The sequence below is a fragment of the Schistocerca nitens genome, chromosome 8 (genome assembly GCF_023898315.1).
Source record: "Schistocerca nitens isolate TAMUIC-IGC-003100 chromosome 8, iqSchNite1.1, whole genome shotgun sequence".
In the NCBI taxonomy this organism is placed as follows: Eukaryota; Metazoa; Arthropoda; class Insecta; order Orthoptera; family Acrididae; genus Schistocerca; species Schistocerca nitens.
The window spans coordinates 122,248,240-122,264,422 of record NC_064621.1 but is presented as its reverse complement, the minus strand read 5'-3'; the positions used below and the strand labels follow the sequence as shown (position 1 = coordinate 122,264,422).

General features: G+C 43.1%; 1 protein-coding gene and 1 pseudogene across 1 annotated transcript in view; both read left to right on the top strand.

Annotated features, from left to right (window-relative positions):
• LOC126198956 (ubiquitin-like protein 3) overlaps positions 1-16,183 on the top strand; it is a 494,344-nt gene that overhangs the window by 444,668 nt on the left and 33,493 nt on the right. Inside the window, exon 3 of the mRNA XM_049935605.1 lies at positions 5,846-6,010. Within this exon, the coding sequence (XP_049791562.1) occupies positions 5,846-6,010 (165 nt within the window). The remainder of the gene's footprint in view (positions 1-5,845; positions 6,011-16,183) is intronic.
• On the top strand, positions 10,796-10,913 carry LOC126200005 (5S ribosomal RNA; annotated as a pseudogene).

Here is a 16,183-nt window from a genome sequence, read left to right as displayed (position 1 = left end):
CGTAGAGTTGTTAGTGCTAACAGAGAAACAAGACTGTGTGAAACCAGTGTCGGACGTACGGCAAACATATCCGTTAGGAGAGTGCGGCGAAATTTGGCATTATTGGGCTATGGCAGCAGACGACCAACACGACTGTCTGTGCTAGCAGCAGGACATCGCCAGCAGCACCTTTCCTGGGCGTCTGACCATATCGGTCGGACCCTCAACGACTGGGAAACTGTGGCCTGGTCGAATGAGCCCAGACTTCAGTTGGTAAGAGCTGATGGTAGGGTTCAAATGTGGTACAGACCCCACGAAACCTTGGACTCAAGCTGTCAACAAGTACCTTGCAAGCTGGTGCTAATGGCATGGGCTGCGTTCACACGGATTGACTGAAAATGGTTATTCTTGGCTGTTCGGAGACCATTTGCAGCCATTTATGGACTTCATGTTCCCAAACAACAATGGGATTTTTATGGATGACAATGCAGCATGTCACCAGCCCACAGTTGTTGGTTTGAAGAACATTCTAAAAAATTCTAGTGAATGATTTGGCCACCCAAATTGCCCGACATGAGACATGATCGAGATGTCAGTTCTTGCACAACATCCTGCACTGGCAACATTTTCGCAATAATGGCTGGCTAGGACCTTGCCTAGTAGGCAGTGCGAGTCTCCCGCATCGTCCCGTACGCTCCTCGGAGTATGGGACCTCATCATCATAGAGGCAGCACCGCTTAGTATTTCTGGTGGGGACTTCCAGCGAGATTTTAGTCCCTTCCGCGTCAAGTTGCTGCACTACGGCAGGAAGGAGGTCAGACAGGATATTAGGAATTATCCCTTGACTTGTCACTTCACTGTAAGGAACGCCGAATGAAGTGAGGTGGCAGAGTGGTGAAGCTACAGGACTCGCATTCGATGGAGGAACAGCGGTTCAAACACTTGTCCAGCCGCCGCGCGGGGTAGCCGAGCGGTTTGTTGCGCCTTGTCACGGTTCGCGTGGTTCCCCCCATCGGAGGTTAGAGTCCTCCCTTGGGCATGGTTGTGTGTGTATGTGTGTGTGTGTGTATGTGTGTGTGTGTGTGTGTGTGTGTGTGTGTGTTGTTCTTGTTGTAAGTTAGTTTAAGTTAGGTTAAGTAGTCTGTGAATTTAGGGACCGATGACCTTAGCAGTTTGGTCCCATAAGACCTTACCAAAATTTCCAAACTTGTCCAGCCAGCGTAATGTAGGTTGTCAGTATATTTTCCGTGAACTGATTAAGGTGAATGCTGGGGCGGTACCCTTGAGAAAGGGACAGCTGATTTGCTTTCTCATCGTTCCCCATCTCATGATTGTACTCCATCTCATTGACATCAGGATATAAAACACGAAATTTCCATTACTTTCAATATAATGATGACTAAAAGGCTGAACTGCCACATATGGAGCTCCTGGTTTGGCTCTTGCTGAAATGTCCAAAGCAGAGGCAGTTGTCTGCAACTGTGAGCCGATACATGGAATATAACACGTCCAAATGCTTTTACTACCTCACTTGCGTTGATTAATATGTAGGCTGTTATAACTGATTTCAGTTCCTGCAGATATTAACAACATTGCCAGAGAATGGGATTTTGGGGAATAAATTTCTTTCCCAGCAATTATAGGGTAAAGATCCCATATACTCTCGACAAAACCTTAAATAGCTCCATGGCTGCGACTGTGCTGGTGTCTCTGAAACACTTCTGCAGGAACAGCATGTACTCCAGGACTAGGTGCACTCGTCACCATTCTGTTGTGCTGTTAGGAAGAGTATGGCTGAAGAAAATTTGTGAACCCTTTTTTACCTCAGTTTCTTGGTTTTGCAGTGTGTCACTTGGCAAATTCCTGGAGCTGTCAGACCGCATTGTGTGATACTTGTGTTTCCTATGTGGTTTAGATGGTGAATATTGTATATTTCTTCTGCTGGTGGGCCTTGAGGAGCTCCTGTCAATGACTATTGTATAGTACTGTAGTGGGTTCACAACAGCAGGAAATGTGGCCCAGATTATCTTCCTTTCGCAAAGATCCAGCTAACCATGTTGGATTGCTGTCATGGCAGGGATGCTTCTTGAATGGCAGTGTGTATCACTTTAAGTAATGGAGTGCTGTTTATTGAATGAAGTGCAAACATGTTCTGTAACTCCAAGCAAGCTAGTTAATGGACTGTGCTCGGGGGTAATGCGAACTTGAGCACTATTGAATTACCCCAAATATTTGAAGTGATTAAAGCCGTTAACAATCTATAGTAACAGAATTGCGTTTGCTAATTAATTTTGTCGAGATGTGAAATGTGGGAGTTAAAAATAGCAGAGAAGAACCCAAGCCTCGAATTAAGTAAACATATTAAAATGGAGATTCATTGCAGTAATTTTGTAATGACGAACAGAATTGCACATGATTGGTTTCGAGAGCTGCTACAACAATAATTATGCAATAGAATAAATTTGACAAGACTTGCATGTGTGTGGTGGTAAGTATTGGACTGCTGGTGCGTTTTGCTACAAAATGATTATGCAGTGAAGCAATAGGGAAACTACCTAGGAGCCCAGTGTTATTCTCTGAAGAGCCAAAGAAACTGGTACACCTGTCTAATATCGTGCAGGGGCCCCGCGAGCACGCTGAGCTGCGGCAACACGTCGTGGCATGGACTTGAATAACGTCTGAAGAAATGATGGAGGGAATTGACAGCATGAATCCTGCAGGGCTGTCCATAAATCCGTAAGAGTACGAGGGGGAGGAGACCTCTTCTGAACAGCACATTGCAAGGCATCCCAGATACTCAATAATGTTCATGTCTGAGGAGTTTGGTGGCCAGCGGAAGTGTTTTAACTCGGAAGTGTGTCCCTGGAGCCACTCTGTAGCTAATCTAATCGAATAAAATGTGGGATTCGGTAATCTATTTTTGGGGGTTTTGTGAATTCAAAATTTTAGATGATTTTGCTTTCAAAATCAAAATTTGGTCCAAACGTACCATAACAGAGTAAAAATACCAGCATTTTGCCAAAAAAGCTGTGCAGAGTACGCCAATTTTTCTTCAGAGAGGGCGAATTAATTTGGTTTTGAATTTTTTGCAGTGTGCTGTGTGTCTGAAGGGTTTAACCACTTAATGTATAATGTTAACTTAAAAAAATATCTCTACCAATTGACAAAGGACTTTTTAAGTGTAATATACAGAATGTGTTTCTTAAACATGTAAAATTAAACAATGGTAATAAAGTGAAACTTTAAAATACATTAGCTCAAACACTTACTTTCCATCACCAACATTCAACATGTCGTAACTCATTCAGATTTAGAGATAGATATCTATTTTTTTCTAGAAGTCGTTCAGGATTTAATGCTGAGCGTAAAAATTACAATAACTCAAAATACAAAATTTTCGATAAAAGGCCCCAATTCTCTCTCTGTCTCACATAGAGGGTGTCCATAATTATAGTTTGAGTTTAAAAAGCTGTAGAAAGAGAACCAGTGCGCAGAATTATGCCAGACTTGAACAACATATTATTGGCGCAGTGGGAAACGTCATGGAACAAAAGTAACGGAAATTTTTATCAGTAGATGGAGTTTTAACCGTCTTAACGTAAAGGGATCTGCTATAAATATAGATGAATCGCAATATGACGGCTACGGGTAGAGTTACAGAATACACCATTTGTTCTGTTCAATATGCACGACTGCTCAAGTGCGGCAGTCAACAGTTGTGACACTGTTAGTCAAAGCCCATCCACCACATCGGATGGAAAAAATTAGTTTTTAGTTTTCTTGAGGTCAAAAAACGCATAAAAAGCAAAATGACCACGACTTATGTGTCATGAGACTGGCGCAAGACCAGTTTAATACGCTGTCCACAAATAAAATAAATAAATTAAAAAAAAACCGCATGTTCCACAACAGATCGAGGTATCTTGGGGGGGGGGGGGGGGGGAGAGGGAGATCACGTTCAGAAAGCGTTGTGCAATGCGTACCTTTCAGTTCAGCTACGTTCGTAATTGGAGCACTGAACACAACATCTTTCAGATAACCCCACAGCCAGAAGTCAAACAGATTAAGATCAGGTGTATATAGGTCCAGGCTGTAAGGAAACGACGGTTAATAATTCTAATATTTCGGCCATGCCCCTTGCAGCAGCCACTTCCCTGGCTGCACAATGCGCGGAGCATCTTACATGAAAATGATCTTATCCGCACATCGACACCGTTGAAGGGTTGGAGTGGCGTTGGTGTGCAAAAGACTATCATAGAATTTACCAGAGATGTTGTAGGTAACTTGACCCGCAGGACTCATCTCCTTGAGAAAATACGGCCCTACGATAAACAGTGTCTAAACCGGTCATCTTTGCAGAATGAAGTGCATGCAGGTTTTCCGTTGCCTATATTCTGCAATTCTGTGTATTGATATGGCCTTTTAGATGGAAATGGGTTAACTCTATCAACAAAATGTTCCATGGCCATTCATTGTCCACTTTTATGCAAGCAAGAAATTCCAGAGTGAACGTTTTGTCCTGCTGGCATGTCAGCAGGAAACAACTGCCGAACATGGGTGATGTTTCGTAGGATTTTATGCGCCGTGCTCACAGACGTGTCCAACATTTGGACAAATTCCTGTGCGGTCCATGTTTGCACACCACTGCTTTACCTTCCTGCAATACTGTGGCTACACCTTGGACAGATGTCGGATCGACTGCTTTCTTCCCTTTGCCACGTTGTACTTCAAAAGAACCTTTCTTTTCGAATTATAGTAGTAATTGTCTCCAAACCCTTAGCAGACATCACACCAATTCCTTTTTTCTATCCTTGAGTGTCCGGAATTTGTGCAGGGCCACTGGCGCACAGCCATTGTTCTTGTAAAAGAGCTTTACAGGCAGCTCGCAATTCTTTGTGGAGACAGTCATGTTAAGTCTCGTTGACGCAAACTGTTGAACACTTTTGTGCCACGAATTTGTTGGTGTGCATGTTCTGACGCTTTAACGCCATCTATTGGTCCTCCTCCTTATTTTATGCTGTCTAAATTCGACGTCTTTCTGAGTAGCGTTTCACTTTCCACAGCATTTCGCTTTCCACAGCATTTCGATACTGGAACTGGTGGTTGAAACTGAATTGGAATTTACTGACAGGTAATTGTTTGTAACACATACATATGTGAAATAACACTGAGTTGAAATAGTGGTGTATGTAAAATATTTACAAAGCTGTTCTGCTGTGAAAACAAATAAGTTTTTCCTAGTATTAATGAAGATTTCACATAAATTTTGTGCCAGGGTTGTTAACAGTGTAAGGAGCAAGAATATATAGCAAGATATCAGTCCTAAAATGTCACTATAGGTGCAAAGATATTGGCAGGAAACAAGGAAAAACTGCTGGACTGAATCAGATTTCTTTCTCAATCTGTTTATAAAAAATCTAAGTTGTGTTTAAAGCTACAATTGTAAAAATAACAACTGTTGGCCCATTGTAAAACCTAAATTTACACTGATTACAAAAATCAGGTATTTGGTAAAATAGAAAACTTTACTTGTGTCTTCACTGTTTCTTTACATTACATGACTAACAGAGAATTACTCTGACATTTGTCCAAGTGGAAGGAAAAGTTGGTGACGGTGGTGATATAAACTCTTAGTAAAACTTTTTTAGTAAAATGAATGGAATGTGTCCATATCTTTTCCATTCTGTACAAGTGTTGTTATGAAGTTATAAGATTGATGATATTGAATGTTTCACTTTAATATTAGAATTAATTCTGGAAAAGGGCTGTGGAATGTCACATAGCATTCATTGTTCATTATCGCACAGAAAGTATTACTGTATTTAAATTATGAGAACACTGTGTTTATTTATGGGTTATTTTACAGATTGGGCAGAAGAAGCAGTGGCCAAGGCAGAAATTCTTAGACTAATATACCAGGGACGGTTCCTGCACAGTAATGTGACACTTGGAGCTCTAGGTCTGCCGTTTGGCAAGACGACAGTAATGCATCTCGTTCCCAGGGAGAATCTACCAGAACCTAATTCACAAGGTAAATTTGAGTTTGCTATTTACAGTAGCAATGTTCTCACCATGACAGGTGCCGACTGCCAGACACAGTGTACGTGACTGCCTGGATACTAATGCCATCTATACTCAAGAATAAATCCAAATCCAAAAACATACGTAGCAAATACAAACAGTTCTGCTGTTGTAGATGTTAAGGTATAAACAAAAATTTTACTGATTGTTAACAGTGTCTTACATTGTCTCTAGCATCCAAGCAGTGTCTTATAATGTGTATACTGAATATCAGATAATTCGTAGCGCTCTCTCTCTCTCTCTCTCTCTTTCTCTTTCTCTTTCTCTCCATCTCCCCCTCCCTCCCCCCCAACACCAACATGACCTTTATTAAAAGCAGATGTATCGTTCTGCCATCCATTAAGGTAATTTATCTGTACACCTTCACATTTGAGTACAATTGATCCTTGAAGGCTTACAAATCTGAAAACTAAATTTTCAGCAATCTGACTTAATGGACAATTGTGACCACAGTGTTACAGATTGCTGCTCACTATATAAATGAGATGTTGAGACACAGACAGGCACGTTGAAAAGACCGCTTTACATAGGAGCTTTAGACTAAAAACATCTTCTTCTAAAGTAGAAAACACACACACATTCACACAAGCAGAACTCACACACACATGGCCACAATCTCCAGCCACTGTGGTCGGACTGTGGACAGCAACTGTGCCTGGCGGGAGCAGCAGTCTTGCATGGGTGGTGGGAGTAAGGAGTGGGCAGGGAGGAAAGGTGTGTAGCGATGTGTGGGGTAAAGTGTTTTGCTGCTTGTGGGAGCATGCAGCGACATGGTGAGGGACAAGGTAAGGCTGCTAGGTGAAGTCATGAGGTTTGGATGGGGGGGGGGGGGGAGGGATGCAGAAAAAGAGAGAAGTAGAGGAGGGAAAAAGACTGTGGGTATGTTGGCACAATAGAAGGCTGTGTGATGCTACAGTGGGAGCAGGGAAGGGGATACGTAAGTGGAGGACATGGACTAGTAAAGGTTGAAGCCAGGGGGATTGCGGGAAAGTAGGGAGAGTTCCAATCTGAACGATTCAGAAAAACTGGTGTTGGTAGGAAGGGCCCAGATGGTGCAGGCTCTGAAGCAGTCATTGAAGTGAAGCATATTGTTTTGGGCAGCATGTTCACCAACTGAGTGGTCCAGCTGTCTTTTAGCCACATTGTGGTGGTGGCCATTTATGCAGACAGTTTGTTGGTTGTCATACATACATACATAGAAGGAGGTTCACTGGTTGCAGCATAGTAGATCACACAGTTGCTTTCACAGGTAGCCCTGTCTTTGATGGGGTAGAAGATGCCTGTGATGGGATTAGAGTTGTTGTTGTTGTTGGTGTTGTTGTTGTTGTTGGTGGTGGTGGTAGGATTATATGGGACAGCTCTTGCATCTACGTATATTGCAGGGATGTGAGCCATGAGGCAAGATGCGTTAGCAAGTGTAGAGGAGGGACTAACAAGAATATTGCTTAGGTTCGGTGGGTGGCAGATTATCGCTGTGGGAGCCATGGGAAGTAAAATGGATAGGATATTCCTCATTTCAGGGCACAACGAGAGGTACTTGGAAACCTTTGTGGAAAATGTGATTCACTTGCTCCAGTCCTGGGTGGTGCTGAGTCATGAGGTGAATTCTCCTTTGTGGTTGGATGGTGTGTATAAGGAAGGTGGTATGTGACCGGATAGACAAGGCACAGAAGGTCTGCTTCTGTACAAGGTTTGGGAGGCTAATTTTGATCTGTCCAGTCCTCAGTGAGACCCGTAGGATATTTGGAGAGGGACTGCTTGAACTACAGAAGTAATGGCCACAGATGGCTAGGCCATATGGCCCCCCGGGGGGCTCCCAGCCCTTTGCCAGGTTTGTTCTTGGCTACCATAGGGCCCCAACCTTTGCAGCATCTTTTCCCTTCTGTGTCGCATTTCTTTCCTCTTGCTATTCTATTTCCCCTGCCTTGGGGTACATGTCTGGGATGTTTTTGGAGATGTGTTGTGCATTTTCAGTACCTGATATCATAATAGCCTCTCAACTGTTTTTGTTCCTTTTTTCTTTCTTTGTTCCCCTTCTCGTGTCGTTCCTCTGCTTCAGCATTTGAGGTTCCCCTTTTTCTTCTTCCTCTTTGTGGCACTCTTGAAGGCCAGTCCACATGTCTTCCAAGTAACAGGTAACAGGTGACTGGATGATGTGTAATTCCCAGCCCTGGTTTGACAGGTAGGGCTCGCACATACCCCATGTTACAGGCCAGGCCCAGGGACGGGTGATTGCCTGAGCTTCTACCTTCCCAACTTGCTGATTGGTCCCTCTGTCAGGTGTTTGGAAGGTGTGACTTGAGGTGTGAACAATAACCTAAGGTGAGTGCACCCCCCTCTGAGAGAGGCAGGGGGAGGGGGGGGGGGTCTCCCAGTTGGAAGAAGTGCACCATCAGAGGCTCTGGCAATCGTGGGGGATTTTCTTGCAATGGGTCAGTCATCTTCTTCACAGTCAACATCTACTAAATGTAAATGGAATGAGGCTAAAAATTCAAAGATCCTCCCAGCTGCATCACGGTTCCTTGTGGTTTCATGTACTGAAGGTGCTCAGTCCTTTGCTATGGTAAATCCATTTATTATTCTGAAATGTGTTGATGTGATTGCCGGTCTTGTGAATTCTTCTCTCATTTGTGCAGTGGCTCTTTGCTTTTGGAGACGACTTCTGATTCTTAAGCACAATAACTGCTTGTAGCTTTTCTCCTCCATGGCTATCCTGTTCACATAGAGTCCCATCAAATGCTGAATTATTCTAATGGAGTTATTTACACTAGGCTGCTCGATAGTCTAACTGAGGCAGAAATCCAAACTTCCTCTACTCAGGGTGTCATTGTTGTCCTCCTTAGTGTCCAGATGCACTCTTTTTCTCACTTTGGATAAACTGGTGCTTCTGTCAAAGCGTCAAAGCAGGATATGAAATATCTGAACCCTATGCACTGCTGCCAGGGTCTTTGTTACAACCAAACTTAAATCTCCTGTCGACAGCCGGCCAAATGTGTAACCTATTGTCGGGATGCTCACAAGCGCAATTGTCCACTTCCGTCTCCTCACTGTATCAATTGCAATGGTGACCATGCCGCCTCCTCTTGAGGTTGTCTTGTGTATCTCGACAAGGGGGCCGTCCATGAGATCCAGGTGAAGGAAAAAGTATCTAACCTGATCACTGTCAAGTTGTTGATTATTCAGAAACCCTGCATTCTACCATCCAGCACATACAGTACTGTTCTTGCTACATCTCATTCCACGAAGGACATAGCCAAGCAGATATGCAGCCTCGAATTCAGCACCACATTTGTAAAATAGCCAATGTCATGGTAGCATCCCCGTCTCCTCCTCCAGCAGTGCAACAAGACGCCAGATTTTGCCTCACGGGGAAAAATTTACTGCCACACAACTGGCAGGCCGGAAAGGACAGAAGGATTACTCCCACGAAGACTTCTTACATCCCTCCAGCCAACAAACATCTGAGTCTTCCTCTGTCAACTGGAAGGACTCCAAGAAATCAAATAAAGGGAAATGGTCTTGTCCTTAGCCAACTAGGAGATCCTCTTCGATGGTGTCGCCATGTGATACCCTCACCCAGCCGCCTTCCGTGTCACCAGCGTGCACCGCCAACTGTTTTTCTGCCCTGGGCTCTGCAAACCGACAGGAAGAGAATGTTGACACCTCTGTAGATCTCAAGGAGCTGGATCCTCCAGCCTCTGCACCCTGTCTGGTGAGTCTTTGAAGGCTGGCACTTGGCAGCCGCCAAGGTACCACACCTTTGTTTTTTCTCTCCTCCCCTTTCCTCAGTATAACTCTCCTTTAATGGAACATTCATGGCCTTTGATCGAGAAAGAGGATTTGCGACTGCTCTTGGAATCACAGCATCTGCTTGTTCTGTGCCTCCAGGAAACAAAATTGCATCCTCACACCTGCTTTGACCTCTCACATTTCTTCCCAGTCTGCTTTGACCTTCCCTCAGAAGACAGCATTCCATCTCGTTGGGGCTAATGCTGCTCATCCAGAATGACGTTCATAGTCAATCCTTCTCCCGCCAGGGGTGCCGACTTATAAAAAATATTGGGGGGGCCCATACTGGAGGAGTTGCCTGGCAAATGTTACAAAGTTTAGATGAAAAATAGTGAGTTTTAAAGTTTTTTTTAAGCATTTTAGAGTCATGTGATCAACATTAGAACCCCGAAAACTGAACTCTCGATAACTCGACACTCCGGGAAACTCGACAAGTCTGACACGTTTTTTAGCTTTGAAAAAAGAAACAAAACATAAACACGCATGGTATTTTCGTAAAAGAACTAATTTAATTTACAATAATAATCATGCTTATAGACTATTACGGGGTAGTGAATATATAGCTCTGAAAAGACTGAAATTATATTGAAATAAATCCTAAACTATTATTAAAAGAATAAAACATAAAATATTGCTGTTGCGCAGTAATAGCACTTTGATTAATAAATGAAGTAACTAATTTAAGCTTGCTTTGAATAGGGCTCAGGGTTCATTAAATAAAAACAATATCTCAAAGTTAATGCTTTAATACAGTTAATAAAGTTAGTATAATATGCCTAATACTTTCAGTCAAAAAGTATGTAAATAGCGGGTTTTAATTAGGTCTTACACCCTGAAAATATTTAAGTATTTGAAAATTACTAATACAGTACTATAGTAATGCAGTAATGAACTAGTACTAATATTTCGAAACTGAAAATTTAACATTATGTATATATTTAATTTGGGCAATGGCCTTGTCACAGGGGATACACTGGTTCCCGTCAGATCACCGAAGTTAAGCACTGTTGGGCGTGGCCGGCACTTGGATGGGTGACCATCCAGGCCATCATGCGCTGTTGCCATTTTACGGGGTGCACTCAGCCTCGTGATGCCAATTGATGAGCTACTCGACTGAATAGTAGCGGCTCCGGTCAAAGAAAACCGTCATAACAACTGGAAGAGCAGTGTGCTGAGCGCATGCCCCTCCTATCCGCATCCTCAGCTAAGGATGACATGGCGGTTGGATTGTCCCGATAAGCCCCTTGTGGCCTGAATACGGAGTGCTATGTATTTAATTCTCTATTTTTATTTTATAAAGTGCCATTGCTCTAAGTGCCATTATTAGGCCTAGAGTGTCTTTAGAAAGGTGCAAATGTCGACCATCTGACTGGATTACTGAATATGAAGTAGTTGATGTCTGGTCAGATATCCATTTCTTCCAAATCATCTCTGTGGGCATGAAGGACAGTCAAGTTGTTCAATTGCTTCTGTCCCATTGTTGATCAGAGATATGACTTCAGGCATCTAAGGGTGCTAAATGACCATTCTGCTGTTGCTGTTGTGATTGGAACTACTTGGAGAAGCTTAATGCACTTCGCTACTTCACATAACATTTCTCCAACTGCAGGCTCTTGTGTAATGTACTTGCTTATATCACACGTTTTTTAAGACCAGTTGTTTTTTATTAGCAATTTCGGCTAACATATTCAAGTCTAAGCGCAGTCTCCCAATGTCTATGTCATTTTTGAAAAACTCGGTTGATTTTTCCAAAATTGTTTCACCTCTGTTTACTAGAAGCAAGCACTCTTGTTCAAATGCAATGACCTGTGTGAGTCCAGTTGAAGCAAACCGCTCAGTAATGCAAGACTACGCCGTTTCACAAACTTCAATGTAAACAGTTTTGTAGTATTCCTTTGGGGTTTTGAAAGTGTGATCAACTGGTGAAGGTTTTTCTTTTAAACACAATTCTCAGAAGTGTTCAAAACTATCACGCCTTCCATTCAATATACGAATCGAGCCCTCATATATTTTTTCCAGATCAGCAACACTTGGATGGGGGCATTGAATTTTTGCTTTGACATCCTTTACCGAGTTCATTGCATGGCAATAAAGATGTAAAAAGAAATAAGTCTTAAATTGTAACATTGTCTCAAGGTAGCCTGCACATTTGTAACCTGCCTCTGTTTTGTCCTCTGCAGAAAATGTTTCAAGAAACTCTAGAAGTTCTTCAAAGTTTTTCAGTATTCTCAAGATACCAGAAGCTCGCATAGTCCATCGAGTCGGGCAAAGGGATCGTAAACCAGCTTGGTCTTTGGCACTCTCACAGCGTATGCTTCTGAAAAGTCCCATCCTTTTGTTGGATTCCCTTACGGCGTTCATGAAGTCCTTCGCTAAAGCCATAATATCCCTTATAGACATGAGATGGTGGAGACTGTCTGCAACTTCCAAGTCTAAACTGTGAGCAGTGCAGTGCACATAACATGCTTTTGGTTGTATATCCAAAACTAACATTTTTAGTCCTTTGAACTTAACTCTCATATTCGAGGCACCATCATAACACTGTCCTCTTAAATTATCCATTGACAAATCAAGACAAGCGAAAAGTCTTTTAAAATACTAAACAGTGTGTGTGATTCAGTGTTAGGAGTCTTGTATAAGCCAATAAAGTCTTCATTGATGATTAAGGAATCATCAACAGTATGAATACAAAATGACACTTGTTTGTGAATCGAAGAATCACTTGTTTCATCAACCATAATAGAAAAATGTTCAGTCTTATTGACTGAGGCCAATACCTTTCTCAACACAGACTTTACTAGGAGATCAATGATCTCGTTTTGAGTATTGTGGGACATCCACTTATACCCCGAACGCCCTAACCAATCTTTAAACTCAGGTATGTCGTTCTTTTCGAGTTCAAACAATTGAAAAAAAATTTTGAGTTTACATCTTCATGCTCTCTAATTGCTAGTTCTTGTCGGCATAGAAATTGCACGTTAGTAAAAATTGTCTCAAGAGCTACACAGCCTTTCTTCATATCATTATCTAACTGTTCGTTCAATTGGGAGGCCACACTTTGGTTAGTGATAGAATTTAGTTTCAGAACACCTTCTTCATGCGTAAACATATTTTCAGGAAGATGGAACTTTTCCAAAGCCTTTTTCCAGTTAGAAAACCCTACGGAAGTAAGTGCATCTTTTTTTGAGAAAATTGTAATAGATTTTTAGCATCTGCCTCTTTGCAGGTTTTGCAAAAAACTTTTTCGGTAGATGCTTCATATTCTAGCCATCTATATTTGATCAACCAAGACTTCTGAAGTGATCTTCCCTTACTGGATTGTCTAGGTTTCGGCTGTGAGTGGTTCTCGTGTGAAGACGACGAAGCAATTCACGACACAATAATTGTTGGAGGTTAACTTACAGTATCATCAACTTCTAAGCGTGCCTTTTTGGTAACAAATTTATCCTTTGCAAACTTAATTCACAATGCACTAAGAGACTAAAGTAAATGAATAAAATATAGCCGTATAAAATAGTCCACTAGACACTAAAGTCGGAATACTAAACATGTCTGCAGCATGCGCTGAACGAAACTATCCACACTGATTGACTGTGACAGCAGGGTGGGCTTTATATAGCCACGGCGTCGTAATGTCTTGAATCGTCAAGGTGACGTAAGGCAGAGGGTTCCAGGCACTTCTGCTGCAGCCCTTTTGATGTCGCTGCAGCCGCAGCGCTGGCCCGCCAGTGCCAGACTTTACCCGAAGGTTCGTGCACTGGGACAAATTCTAAGAGTTCCCGTAGCACTGTAACACTATCATGATTCACACCACTCATTTTCAGTTAACCTGCTTACTACCATAATAATTATTTGTTTTAACTCATTACTGAATGTATTTTAAAAGGTAACTATCATCAAACAAGGAAAATAAAAAATTCCAACACAATTTTGTGATTTTTCAAAGCATAATAAAATTAATAATTTTCTTAAATTATTGTGGGTGCTGCCCCCCCCCCCCCCCAATGAATTTTTGGGGGGGCTTGGGCCCCCTCAGGCTCCATGGAGTCGGTGCCTGCTATCTGGCTTCAAGTTGCAGTCTGCATTTTCCTTCCTCACTTGACCTTTTCACTTTGTACGATTTACATCCCTCCATCATTCGGTGTCACCAGGGCAGAGATCCTCCAGCTTATTGGGCAGCTCCATCAACCCTTTCTGCTGCTTTAATGTGCACCATCCCCTTTGGGGTTCTTCCAGAGTGTGTCCAAGAAGTGCCCTCTTGGCTGTTCTTCTCAATCAACTTAAACTCATTTGTCTTAAGACGGGAACACCCACATTCCTTTCAGACTCCTCCCACACCTATTCCCATTTGGACCTCTCCTTCTGCACTGCCCAGCTTGCCCATCATCTCAAGTGGTCCATTCTCTCTGACACATACTAGGTTTACCATTTCCCATGTGCTATTCATTTGCTGACTCCTACCACACCCACATGCACACCGAAATGGTTGCTTTCTAAGCCCGACTGGAAGCTTTATTCCTCCCTGGTGACCTTCGGTGATGTGGGTTCTACCTTGTAGGACTCCTTTATCCGGAAAATCGATGTGCCTCGGGGTTCCATCCTGAGCCTCATCTTGTTTGCTCTCGCCATTAACCCTATTATGGCCTGTCTCCCATTGGGCCTCTTCGGCTCCCTTTTCATTGACATTTTGCGATCTATTGCAGTTCTCCACAGACTTGTCTCCATGAGCGGCATCTTCAGCGATGTCTTGATAATCTTTACTCATTAAGCATCGACAGTGGCTTTTGCTTTTCCACTGACAAAACTGTTTGTATGAATTTCTGGCAGCACAATTTGTTTCTTCCACTGTCTTTCCTTCTTGGGCCTGTTGCTCTTTCGTTTGTTGAAGCTACATAAATCCTGGGTCACATGCCCAATAGGAAACTTTCTTGGTCCTCCCGTATGTCTTACCTGGTCGCACACTGTACGTGGTCCCTCAGTGTCCGTTTCCGCAGTGGTAGTTCCTGGGGAGTGGATTGGACCACCCTCCTCCATTTGTATGGATCCCTTGTTCGTTCGAATCTAGACTATGGGTGTTTCGTTTATGCATTTGCATATCCATCTGTCTTATTCAGTCTCAATAAAATCCACCATTGTGGGATCTGTTTGGCCACTGGTGCCTTTTACAAAAACCTGGTTGGGAGTCTGTATGCAGAAGCTGCCATTCTACCAGTTACCACTGTCATACCACAGTGATTTTCTCCTCGGCAGATACGCATGCCATTTGTCTGCCATTTGTAGCCACCCACACTATGCCTCCTTCTTCGATGACTCTTTTGATCACGTGTATGGGGCGCATCCCTCTTCTGTTTTATCTCCTGGAGTTCACTTTTGGCACTTGCTCTGGCAGTTTAACTTCACGTTACCTGCCACTTTCACCGTCTTGGCTTCATGCGGTGGCCCATGTTCATATTGGCTTTCATTCACTTCCTAAGGATACTACTTCAACGTTGATCTATTGCTGTAAGTTTTTTGACATTGGCACTGACAGTTTTTGATTTCGGCTTCTGGAACACTGCTCAGTATTTACACCAGAGCTCTTTACCCTGTATCAGGCCACGCAGTACATCCGGAGACACAGGCTTTTCAATTGCGTCATCTGCTCTGGCTCTCTCAGTGCCCTTCACAGCCTGTTTGGGCTGTACACCGTCCATCCCTTGTGCAATGGGTCCAGGAAAGCTGTCGCTTGCACACTCTTGATGGAGCGACTGTGTTGTCTATGTGGGTTCCTAGTCATGTTGGTCTGACGGGAAATGAGGCGGCTGATGCTGCTGCCAACTGCGGTCCTTGTACCTCGGCCCACTAGTTCTTCCATTCCATCTGATGTTCTCTCTGTTGTCATCTGTCGACAGGTGGTGTCACTTTGACATCATCACTGGCCTCCCTTCATGGGAACAAGCCCTGGGGAATTAAGCCTCTCGTAGCGGCTCGGATGATCTTCTCCTCTACTTTGGGAAGATCATTTTAGCTAAGCTGCGTATTGGGCTCTGTCCTTTAAGCCATCGCCGTTTGTTAAGTGGTGCTCCTCCACCACTTTGTGCTTATTGCTGTCAACCTTTGGGTTTCACCATTTTCTGACAGAATGCCATTTTTTTAACCACTTATGTTCTCATTTATGTTTGCCGTCTGAGTTATGGAACGTTTTAGCGAATGGCACACAGGCTGTCGACCTCGTTTTACTTTTTATCCATCGTAGCAATATGGCACAGGTAATTTAATCTGTAGTTCAAGACTTCCATTTCTCTATGGCACATTTTATGGACGTTTCTCCAAGTGCCTGTTTTTAGCAGTCTTT